Source organism: Seriola dumerili, unplaced genomic scaffold (assembly GCF_002260705.1).
Source record: "Seriola dumerili isolate Sdu_G_001 unplaced genomic scaffold, Sdu_1.0 BDQW01000068.1, whole genome shotgun sequence".
NCBI classification, from domain to species: Eukaryota; Metazoa; Chordata; class Actinopteri; order Carangiformes; family Carangidae; genus Seriola; species Seriola dumerili.
The window spans coordinates 11,916,817-11,929,277 of NW_019174323.1; the positions used below are offsets into that span (position 1 = coordinate 11,916,817).

Consider the following 12,461-nt stretch of genomic DNA (forward strand, 5'->3'; position numbering starts at 1 on the left):
CGGGCGGAAAATTGAATCACAGAAGTAGCAAACAGTGAAATAATATACCTCTCAGTCATTGTATGACAGTCATCGAAGTGCAAGTGCAGCACATGTTGAATTTGCTATAATTGAAGAAATACACTTTGCTGCCACACTGTGTACCTGGCTGGATGCGTGGAAAAAAAAGACATTTAATGACAATACATAAAGACCCAAATTGATAATATCACATATCGGGATACAACCAACAACTGGAAAAGAAAAAGAGGGGGGAAAAAAGAAAAACACAAAAATGACATTTTTTTCCTTTTTTTTTGTATTAAAGAAATCAAAATCTTTCTAGAGCTTAACACTGTTCACTATTTCTTTTTAAAAAGCTTTCAAAACAGACCCAGGTTTTTTTATATATATATATATTGTTTTATCAAACAGAACAGCTTACCTTTTAAGGACCAAAAGGTCAGTCCATTTTCTTGTCTTGCAATTTTGGTGTCTCAGATACGATAATCCATTTCATTAAGGAGTTTTGCTTCCAACAACCCAAGAAATGTCATCTGGGCTGAAGCATCCATTGCAAGCGATGGGTGGTGCAGAGGATAGACATATGCCAGTACTCCATCTGTAGCCAGGCTACATCAATTCTCCACCATAATAAACAGTGAGGTACAGTTGCCCAATCTGCAGATATTCAGATTCCAGTCTCAAGCTTGTGATCCTCATTAAAAGGTGTTACGTTTGTTAGCATTCCTAGAATGAGCTTCCTTTTAAATCGCATCAAGTATATGTACAATGGCAGCCACTATACTAAGATGCAACAGAGCCTCTCTGCATTCCTTCTAAACGTTAATAATAATGATGATAACCATGCATGGTGCATGTTACGGATGTCCAGAGGTATGAAAGGAACATTTCTATGCTGATCAGGGGAGTCACCATCATGTTAAAACATTGCTACAGTAGTGTTACAGATTTGTGGCATGGTTAAGATGCAGAAACGTACCCTCAAACAGCACACAAGGAGGTATCTAATATGCTCTTTGAAATCTGACGACAGAGCCACCAAATGTAGCACATCAAGGGAGCGGCCATATGTTGTGTCTTTAGCCTTCATTTATATTCTATTTGTGTCTCTGTGGGGCTACAGTTGAACCCTGCCCACTAGATCCGTTGGTTGGGTTGCAACACATTTACATTTACTATGGTTTTGAATGAGATTCACAATGGAAAAACACTGACACCAAGTTGAGAGGATACTTGGCTGCAATTTAGACAACCTGAGTTATTTGATCAATCCGTTTAGATGTGCCATTGTAGGTATTAACAGACAGATTTCAAAAGATGGCTTAGATGTTTAGCATTAAACAGGACGAACGTGCTGTGCATTGATGTAACAGATGTTCCTTTCATGGATTAACCTCTGTGACTGCTCAATCTGGGTGGGTTTTCTCTGATATCATCACTCATATCATCATCATCATTATTACTATTCTTCAGTTCCTTTTCTTCCAATAAGTGTGGGCTCATTGCTGATAAGAAAAACCATCATCACTCATATAAAACAGCTCCTATACATATATATATATATATATATATATATATATATATACATATATATATATATATACATGCATGAGGGGGGGTGCAATTAAAGAAAAAGCAAAAGAACAAAAACAGCAAAATCACATACAGAGCTGCATTACAGTCAAAAGACTCACTGATATGATTTTGTTGATACTATCTCAGGTTCATTTATCTGGAATAACTGGTTGCATGTCCAGTTTGTGCTCAATTGCAACAAACATTTTAGGTTCCTACTTAAAAAATACAATCTGTTATCCAAAAAAAAGTAATTTATTCAATGTTTTCCTTAACCTTAATCATCTTCCCATTTCAAAAACACTGTTAAAGAATCACCATGGGAGACGCGTATCGAGGGCTAATTTCAGACAAAAGCGCCTTCATTAAGAATAAGATCATCTAGTTCTGTCAAAAACACTCATTTTGGAAAACCAGTAGTGTCTGTAGAACATCCATAGGAGAGTGACTGAAAGCCTGTGTGAGCATGTTAATAGAGAAGATGGCACCTATCATTACCAGAATGACTAATGGCTAAACCACAAACCATACATTCAATCCAGGTTTAGCGCAGAGGCCTGCATAATGTCTCACACTTTACTTATGTGGTTGCCATATTGACCCGCCACAACCCAATATATGATTGATTTATTTCACACGTAATGATACATGGCTAGACAACTGTACACATTATATCAAACTAACAAAAATAAAGAAATACATAGTTGAAACGCAAGAAGCGTAAATGGCATTTAACATATGAAAGTTACACTATAAAAATGTGGATCTTACAATTGTCATACAACCAGACATTATTATTATTAATATACTGTACATTTCCATTCATTCCAATCATCCTAAGATGGATGTTTAATCCCTTCTTGAATGCTGTTGCAGATAGATGTCTAATCATCCTTATGACAGCATTTTATGGCATGACTATGGTAACCATGAGCAAGGAGGTCATATCAAATTCCTGTCTAAAAGCAAATATCTGGCTACTGATCTGATTTAAATAACACATTGTCAACACTTTATTTTACCCATACAGATCTTTGCATTGAATTACCTTTCTGTGTTTGTGGAACATAGTTTTACCATTATTTGATGCTGGCATTTAAGTATCAGAATTGTCAATTCAAATACCAAGTAGCTGGCTTTTACAAAATACATAATACACTCTCAGAACACAAAAGTTTGTAATGATTATTACTGAAGCAACAGACAAAAGTTTGTCAAACAGAGATCTGCATTTACTGTTCTACAACCTAAATGGACTTTATGTCACAAAGCCAATTCAAAGATTCACAATGAGTGTTGCAATTGAGCCCTTATGTTTCTGAGAAGTAGCCAAACTTAAAACATGTATCATAACCAACGTCCACTATCGCCGCCCCTGATTATTCACAAAGAAACAAACTGTACCAGCTTATACATCCACCCCAAAATATCTCTGCATTGGAGTCTGCGATGATACATATTTAAATGAAAATATATTTATATAATTTGTGGATTTTTCACAGTAGTTTGTACTGCACTGTACCTTTTTGTCCATCTATTTATGCCTACATAATTTTCACCTTGAGGGAGTCTATTGAGTCACTTGAGAGAGAGTGTGGCTTGTGTTTTGTGTGGAAGAAAAATGTCTCTTGGATTTTGTTCTGTAATGTCGCCGATCTTCAGTGTGGTAAGTGCTGTGCATGTCTTTCATCTCTGCTGGCCAACAACAATTTGGGGACTGAATACTCTGAAAGGCTAGTTTTTCCCTATAGGAACACAGCTTGTAGAAACTGCAAAAAACATTTGCTTTGGCACAGATTTACATTGTAGCAATGTCCATTCCTTGATCTCCATGGCCATGATCGTTACTACAAACACAAGTGGCCCATTGTGGTAATCCTTGGCTCAGTACACTGTCACGGATAAGTCTATGTGTTTGTGTATTGCCGTGTCAGTCTATCCTCTCTCCTGGTGTAATGTCAATGCACTCTAGTGTCTAATCATTCCGCGCATTTAAACCCAACATCAATCCCCTCTCTGTCTCCGACTCTTGCTCACTCTCTCTCTATACTCTCACTTTTTGTTTTTAGATTTGAGTCTCTTGAACGTTTTCCTTCGAGCTCCCTTTGAAGAGAAGAGGCTCCATTTGGGGATTCTGGTTTTGGCCCATGAAACCTTTGATCGATCCATGTAAGCCCATAGTTGGCATGGGGAGAGACATTGGCAGCGGTGGGGACATAGAATTGGGGTTGGTATTGGTGCCGTTGCCTGATGAGGTGAGCAAATTAGATGTAGAGATTGGGACTGAGGTACAGGAGATGGGGATATCCTGGCCTTGCTGGTTCTTGAGGATCCCTCCTGGTCCCATCCCTTCGGTGCCAATACTAAGACCCATCACATTGTTGTTGAAATGGGTCTTGTAGTAATGGTTAAGAGTATCTGTACGGCCAATGTTGGGAAGGTTGACTATTTCTGGATGATGTATCCTTAGGGTTCCTTCTCCACCTGCTCCAGAATTCATTGTTGAACCACCTGAGATACCACTCCCGGCCCCGGCTCCGATCTCATCTTCTACATTGACTATTTCAATGGCTCTGGCTGGGCCGTGGTGCTTGTGTAGCTGGTGCTGCTTCCGGAGTTTATAGAAGACCACCAACATTACAGCTGCCATAAACGTAATGGCCACAAAGCAACCAATGATGATCTTAGTTGTTTTCATTACATCATCCAGGCCAGGAATGTTAGTTACATCCATTATGGACACAGTCACTGCATTTTCAGTAGCTCTGTTGGCTCGTGGGGACAGTGAGGAAAGAGAGGAGAGAGAAGGTGATATAGTGATGCCAGGTCTGCCCTCTATCACCCCTCTTTGAACAGTAGGATTAGAGAAATCTATGAATGTCTCATTAACATACTGTCTTGCTGAGTTCTCCTCCTCTCCTCTTACTGTCTCTACTGTTTCCACAGTGACAGTGGTGAAATAACTGTAGCTGTTGCTGGGGTCTGACGCAGACACATTGAGGACAGCGGTTGCAGTGGTGTTTCCAGCAGAGTTGGTTACCATGCAAGTGTACTGCCCAGTATCTTGCACGGTCACATTTGTGAAGTTCAGTGTTCCGTCATGAAGCACTGAGATCCTAACTCGGTACGATCCATGGGTCATCAGAGTGCCATTTGGAGTGAACCAATTCACAGAGGTCATCGAGGTTCCAGTGCGACATTTCAGCTCAGCAGCCATGCCCTCAGTGACATTGAGGTCAGTGGGTGGCTCAACAATCACTGGGGCATAGCAGGTAAAGTGGCTCTGGTCTAGTTCCCCAATGTACTTGCCCTTTAGACCTGGGGGCGCATGGCAGCGAGCACAACATGTGGTGTTGCTGGGAACTGTTTCTTTCAGCCACCAGCTGAGCCACAGAACATCACAGTTGCACACCCAAGGGTTGTGGTTGAGATGCACTCTCTCCAACTGGTGCAAAGGGGTGAAGAGATCATGGGGCAGGGAATGCAGGGAATTGTGGGAGAGGTTGAGCTCCTCCAGGTTTTTGAGATCATCAAAAGCATTGCGTTCAATGACTGAAACTCTGGAGTGCATTAGCCACAGCTTGCGAAGCGACACTAGGCCCTGGAAGGATCCAGGCCGGACTATACCAAGCTGGTTCCCTGAAAGCTCTAACTCCTCTAGTCGTACCAGTGGGGTGAGGTTAGGGATGTCCTTCAAGCCGCACATGCCAAGATTCAAGAAGCGCAAGTTTACCAGACCTTCAAAAGCAGCCTCTGAGATGAAATCCAGCTTCCTGAGTTCCCCTAGATCGAGACGTCGTAAAGAGGGAACTCGGTGAAAGGCAAATGCAGGCAGCGTCTCGATGGGGTTGTTTCGTAGCCATAGTTCCCTTAGCTTGCTGAGGTACTCAAAGGCTTGTGACGGTACCACTGTAAGACGGTTGTCAAAAAGCTCCAGCGTGTTGAGGTTGGGAAGGCCATTGAAAGCTCCCACCTCAATTTGTCGGATGTGGTTCTTGGAGAGCTGGAGGATTTCCAAATGCCGCAGGTGCTTAAATGTGTCAGACTTGATCACCTGGTGTAGAAACAAAAACATGGAGGCACATTGTAGCAACGCCAAAATTATCGCTGTCAACATTTATTCAATAAATCACAATGTATGCAGAATTTAGGGTCTGCATGTACATGAAGCCATATTTACCTGAATTGTGTTCTCTTGTAGATTGAGGTATCTTGTGTTCTCTGAAATACTCTCCGGGACTTGATCTAAACTCTTCCTTGTACAGATGACACGGCTCGCCTGATTGGAGCAGGTACAGGGGGTGGGGCAGGGGGGTGCTGCCTCTGTGAGCTGAGGTCCATGGTTGTGAAACCACAACAAAAGCTGGACCAACCAGAGGAGGGGGGAAGGGGTGCAGGGGCTGGTCACCATGACAACACGCATGGCAACTGAGTCATGACCCACCCCTATTGCTATGATGTTGATAAGTCACCTCCAAACAAGGGAATTTAAGTGCTTATCTTGATGTTCATATTTGATGCTCTTATTCTGTTTTTTCTCCTTCAAGCAGTCACTTTAAAAATTGAGAAGAAAAAGTGCAATGTTATATTAAAGACTATTTATCATTAATAGATTCTTATTTTACTTTGCTCATGTTTCTTTGACTATCACACACCTTATTCTCTTCAATATGTCATTTTAGGGAACCCTGAATTTTTTTGTTCCCATGGCAATCATTAGCGTATAAATCAAATTTGGGGGAGGATTTGCTCTTGAAAGTGTTGTCCCTGTGGAGGCTGTTGCTTCTCACTGTAGGGGGAAGAGAGAAAAGCAGAGAGAGGAAGGAGGTCAAGCAAGTGCACAGTGCTGTAGCTTCAAGATATCAGCCTACCACAAACATGCAAGTATTCCCAGGAATTAAATTATATCTCAAAATATTAAAATGTCCTGTCACCAGACAGGACATTGTAATATCTTTTCTAAAGAGGTGGCTCTCAAATTGTGGCCTGTAGTCGAACTGGTGTCAGCTGCCATTTTCTTCATAGGTTGAACTTAACATCTGGGTCATGGTGTGAAATGGCCACAAAATTCAAAAACCTCAAGCTGGATCACAAGTGCTGCAGTACACCCATTAGGATGACAGTCTCATCATCCACTGGTATGCGTCTAGTCAGATGCATGCTCTCAGAAATAGAATCTCACATTTTAAAGAATGCAAAGTTGTTGAATGCAATTACAACTGCCGGTGGGACTCATCTAGACCTAAGGTTAATGCAGAGATTCGTGCAATCCATCATGAGGCAGCAGCACAGCATTACAAATGAGATAACAAATGATGCCTGCATGCAGTAATTTAGCAATTAAGATATGAAGGAATGATTATTTACTTCTGAAATTTTACTGCAATGCACATGCTGTGTGCAATAAGTGCAACACGTTTAGAAAAGATCCCCAACCAGTGAGAGCGGATGAGCCAAAAATGAAACTGACACTTAGCTTTTGAACAAAGTGAAGACGATGTTGCAAAACACTTTTATGGCTTTTGTAACACATATTATGTGTGTCTTTGGTTAAGAGAGTGTCACACACTTCTTGAAGAAACAGAAATGGCTGCAAGCATCAGCAGACTCACTAAATTTAGAAATGCTTGGGCTTGTTCCCTTATACTGATTAGACCAAAGAGAAAGTGTTCATTGTTTTCTCAAGCTCGACACGATGACTCTAGCAGTCACAAGCCCGTGTTGTCTATTGAAAACAAACAAGAGGATCTTTGTTACCTGTCATGTTATATGACTGCCGTGTTACCATTATTTATGTTCTATATATAAGAACTCTAGGATACGCTTTCCAAATGTTTTAGTCTCTAATAAACAGGTTATTTTTTAAAAGCTTCCATGGCAGTCCTTAGCATCTCCACCTAGAAACACGGTTGCTGTGGCAACCTGCTCACTCACCATCTTGTGTTTTTACTGTCCAGTGCCCTATTCCACATTACTTTGTTTAGCTGAGCTTGATGAACATTTGCTGCACAAAACTGATCAGAAACACCTTTTTGGTCTGAATCAACATAAATTTGACTTAAAGCTTAAGCTGTATTCTCTTTTTTTTTACCAGATATACAATCAATGGTCTTTTGCTCAGTAGATACCTTGACCTAGAGGAACAAAAACTGGCTTTGTATATAAAAATATATATTTACATAAGTGCAGGGAAACCTGAGGAGCACATAGTTGAACCTTGGCCTTCAATATCACAACAGAGGGAACAAATCTGCCATGAATCTTAATATCTACAAGGTCTGAGGATTAGGTCAACATCAGTCTTTATTAAAAACATAGCTCTGAGAACTCTTAAAGCAGCTATTAAGAAAGCTCATAAGGGAGTGTATGCTAAAAATAGACTTTTTCAGATGCTCTGCACATCCCACAGACTCTCTCTCTCTCTCTCTCTGTGCGTGTGACACATGCACACACATACACACTTCCATATCCACAACCTTCCTAAGTGTAACTGCCACAGAGAAATAACAACACATCCATCTCCATGTAGATTTTTGAACACAAATTCTAAACCCCAGCCAGCAGGTAACTGTGCATTTCAATAATTCCACAAAGTTGAAAAAAGAAAACGCTTCAGTGTCTGTCCCAGACATCAGAATTGTATGTGATCCAGAATGGTGGTTTGATAGTTAGAATGGTGATCAGTTCGTCATAAAATGATTCATGGAGGCATCAAAACACAACATCATTAATATTCAGCTGGTCAAAGAATTGATCATACCACTGCTCTGTTTTTGATGCAGTGTATCATACACCAGTACTTAATTGAAAATACTGTTAGGATGGTGTTTTGCTTGTATTTATTGTCTCTTTTTTCTTATGGATATCTTGAAAATATTGGTAGTTAAATGTGATTTCAAGAATCCTGCGCTCTATAATTCCTCCAGCCACTGCCTTCATTTTTTAAATTTACCAAAGCACAGAGGTAATGGGTGAAGTTGAGATATAAATGTAAGAGATGTGCAGCTGTATTCAGCACAAATATATTGTGATGATGGTATAAAGATTTTGCAAAAATGCACAATTGCATTTTGTTCTAAGCTTTAATGTGTTTCCATCATTGCATCATTACAGGGGAAAAGCCTTTGGCAGCAGTCAACAGTAGGCTAAGCTGTTTGATGCAGGTTTTTTTTTCTTAAAATTGAAAGAAGTGAGCATTTTCCTCTGCTTTAAGCAGCAAAAGTCACTGGGGTGAGACAGTCAAACGATCCATGTAAAACACCACACAGGGTAAAAAATTATATTATAAGGAGAGACCTTGAATCTGCAAGCAGGACGCCTGTTGCCTTGACCTCCCATCTTCAAGTTCTCCACCACATGAGAACACAAGAACAACAGCACACACCGATGATGGCCCTTTATTTTTAGAATATTACACCTTGACTCATCTGAGGGCCAGCTCTGTCGCCACTGGCCTTCATCCTCATCCTTGTGAGGAAAAAAAAAGAAAAAAAGAAGTGTTTTCTTTGGGTTTATGACACGGCTGAGACGTCGGCTGAGTTGTATTTTTTTTCCAACCAATTTCACACACAGGTATTTCTCTGTCTTGATCTTAGCCGTTTTTCCATGTCAAGAGCAGATTGCAACCGTGTAGATATTGATTATTTGATCAGGCCTGAGAGAGCGCTCAGTCGTGAAAAGACAAATTAGCTGCAAGCTGCTGACCAATTGCTACAAACCAATCACATCATCGTAAGCGCCTGATTGTATCAATGCCTTGCTCTCAACAAACAGAGTCATTAAGGTTTATGAAGAGGCAAAACGCGTCTTGTTGTTTTCATTAAACATCGAGGCTGTGGGATATTTCCTGTATGCCTACACAAGGCCCAATTAGACCTCATGTATTTACAGATGGTCTGGATGAACACAAAGCGACACAGGTGCAGCAGGGCCAACATCATCTACTGTAACTATGACAACACTAGATTGATTCAGGACGTGGGAATCAGGGTAGGATGGGACGCATTTCAACAGTATATAGTAACAACCATTGCTTTTTGTTTAGAGAGAGAAAAATGCAGGTTGATGCCAAATATTTTCTCCACTTTCAGCTGGTGACGAGTATATTTTCTCATTTCTCTCAAATCAACTCAACAAGAAAAAAGAGAAAGAACGAGAGAGAGAGGGAGAGGGAGACATAACCTGTCCATTTTCTCCTGCAGTCGCAACCTCTAATCTGCAATCTCTCCTCATCATATAGCCTCTAGCATAATATCTCCTACAATTCAACAGAATGGCCTTATTCATCTATGCAGCTGCGCTCACTACGGCGCACCTTCTCGGGAACGCAATTGAAATTCTGAATAGGCCTAATTCTGCACATGCTGCATTACAAAATGGCTTGCATCCATTCTCTCTTCAGGGTAATGACAACATGACTGCACCCAAAATAATCCATAGGCTGTCCTTTTTCTTTATTTGTAAAATAATATGTGTGGACATGTGAAACACACACGCTTACATAAGGAAGCGTGTCATTTTAATACATTTGCAATGAGCAGCACAGCTTTATACCACTGACAAGACAGTGTCTTTTGCTGGTATTAATTATTTACTTAAATTATAATGCATCTGTGCAACATTTGCACATTTCATTATTCAATCTTTATCATCTCGTGACTGATTTCAGCATCCATGCACGTTAGGTAACAAATGCAATAATTACGCCGGCCATTTCAGTCCCTTCTACCTGTACATCCAATATACACGTACCTTAATGTTTCGGCGGCTGCGGCGTGAGGTCGATGTTTTCTCTCCTCTCGTCCCTTCTCCCGATCGTCAGTTTTCCAACCTCGCTATCTATGTCTCCTTTTCTCGTCCCTAAATTGATTCGCTTGTTTCCACGGCTGTGAGCTGGCTCTTGTTCTTGTAGGCTAGATCCGCAGCGCCAACGCAACGCGGGGGGCTACAGTGATGGCAGGTTAAAGATGAACCGAATCCACACACACACACACACACGCGCGCGCACACACACACACACACGCGGGGTAAAAAAAAAAGACAGTGATCAGATTAAGGGGTCGTTGGAGAAAATGATTTTAGTATTATCACATTTAGGAACGAGGTCTGGGACGAGTGCATCCATGCGTCTTATCATCATTGGAGAGGAACGCAGGCAGCAAACGCGACGGCGCCCGCTGGGCAGAGCATTTTGCGTCCAGCATAAGCGACTCTTTACGCACATTCCGTATGTTTCAGTCTGAATCCCACTAAGACAGCATTAGAAGAATAGATGAAGGACCAAGGACTCGTGGATGTACCTGCCTTCTTTAGATGCTTTAATGGATTAAACTCTACATCCAAAATGTTACCAAAATAAGAGAAATATTTTTTTTTTGTGTGTTTTTTAGTCTCAATTTTTTTTTCATATCACATAAGCTCTAGACATGTGATGAGTATAGTCACATCTTTATTAATATGACTCAGCAGCACTCCATGTTCAGCAGAATTAAATGAGTCAGTGTGTTACGTCTAATAAAGGGAGATTTTAAGCATTATCAGTGTTTATCATGGGCACCTGTTTAACCAGACGTCATCAAACATCTGCAGTGAGAAACATTTCTGCTCCACTGAGTCTTGAAGAGTTTTGTAGGCTTACTATTGTCCATATCAGTGCTCAGTGCTAGCACATGCATTTTGGTAATGGCCGGCTAAGATTAAATCTAGCAAACTAATGAGGTCTGTTTTCTGCAGACTTTGCATATGAGTATTTATTTATTTTTTCCCAAAGCAATCCTCAGGGGTGAAATTAAAGCTGTACATAAGGAAGCCACCACTATAACTTGCTGTCAGCATCCAGACAGCAAGCACTCTGCAACCCTGTCAGGCTGGCACTTTATAAAAACCCAAACCTTTGAATACTTCTGAACCCTGCAAATGTGCATAAGAAGTATTTTGTGAGCAGGTTCCAGAGTTCGGTAGGCTGCTGCATGTTTTTAATTACAGGATTGCAAAGAACGTCAGCAAGTTATTAGCCAATAAAGAAAAGCTTTAGTCAGTAAAGAGATGCCAATCTTTCTCTCTGCGTGGCCTGTCCGTATTGATCTTTGCTCATGTGTGCGTCCACACACGTGTCAAGTGCTTTAGCTCCTCTACAATTCTTTTAGTGTAAAGTTAGTGCAGAAGAAGAAAATCGCCCCTTGTAGCTTTGTATCCACTACCAAGACTAGTTTGTGGGTAAAAATAAATCTCAGTACATCTTTGCTCTGTCTCAGCTCTAAAGGTCAAAGGACAGAGAAGGCCAGTAATGCTTCAGAAAGACCCCCAAGATATATACTCTCTCTCCCCCTCTCCATCTCTCTCCTCCCTTCCCTTCCTCACCCTCTCCCGTGCTCCTCCCCTCCCTCTCCGTGAATGCCGTAGTGAGTATTGTTCACGACCACTAGCTTTTGCTGAAAGCCGCACAGCAATGAGGTCTCTGTGCCTTTTTGCCTCTCTCTTCCTCTCCCCTCCCCCTCCTCTGCCTCTCTCCCTCTCCCCTCTCTCTCTCCCACCCATCTACCTCTCTCTCCTTCCCTCTCTTTCCCTCTATTAAATTTCCAGTCACACAGTGGTGCAGAGGATATTCCTCCTTTCCCTCTTTCTCCCTCTTCCCTCATTCCCTCTCACTCATGCTGAAATCTTAGCCCACATCCAGTCTCTCGCTCGACCCTGGCTGCCTTTCAGTGCTTTTCTGCCACTCTCGTCTCCTCTCTCTGTACATCTTTTTGCCTTCCAACCCCCGCGCCATTTAAAATGATTCCACGCCACCCATGCCAAACACACCCTGTGCCTCTGCCCCCCCCCCTCCACTCTATGTCCTCACTGTCATTGCACATTGAATCTGATATTCCCCTTATGCATGT

The 12,461-nt window shown here is 41.4% G+C and overlaps 1 protein-coding gene across 1 annotated transcript; it reads right to left on the minus strand.

Moving 5' to 3' along the window:
- Nucleotides 1-1,647: 1,647 nt before the first annotated feature.
- On the minus strand, nt 1,648-10,514 carry LOC111220332 (leucine-rich repeat-containing protein 4B-like). Its single transcript, XM_022743391.1, has 3 exons — nt 10,330-10,514; nt 5,759-6,367; nt 1,648-5,632 (listed from the first exon to the last, which is right to left on the minus strand). Exons 2-3 carry the CDS (start codon nt 5,999-6,001, stop codon nt 3,644-3,646), a joined length of 2,232 nt encoding a protein of 743 aa, XP_022599112.1. The 5' UTR covers nt 6,002-6,367; nt 10,330-10,514; the 3' UTR covers nt 1,648-3,643.
- Between the last annotated feature and the right edge of the window lie 1,947 nt (nt 10,515-12,461).

What these genes read in the sequence shown, in the direction of transcription:
- LOC111220332 (XM_022743391.1), bottom strand. Translation starts at nt 6,001, where the DNA reads ATGCGTGTTGTCATGGTGACCAGCCCCTGCACCCCTTCCCCCCTCCTC. An exon ending in TACAAGAGAACACAATTCAG is followed by an intron (nt 5,633 to 5,758) that starts GTAAATATGGCT and finishes TTTCTACACCAG; the next exon opens with GTGATCAAGTCTGACACATT.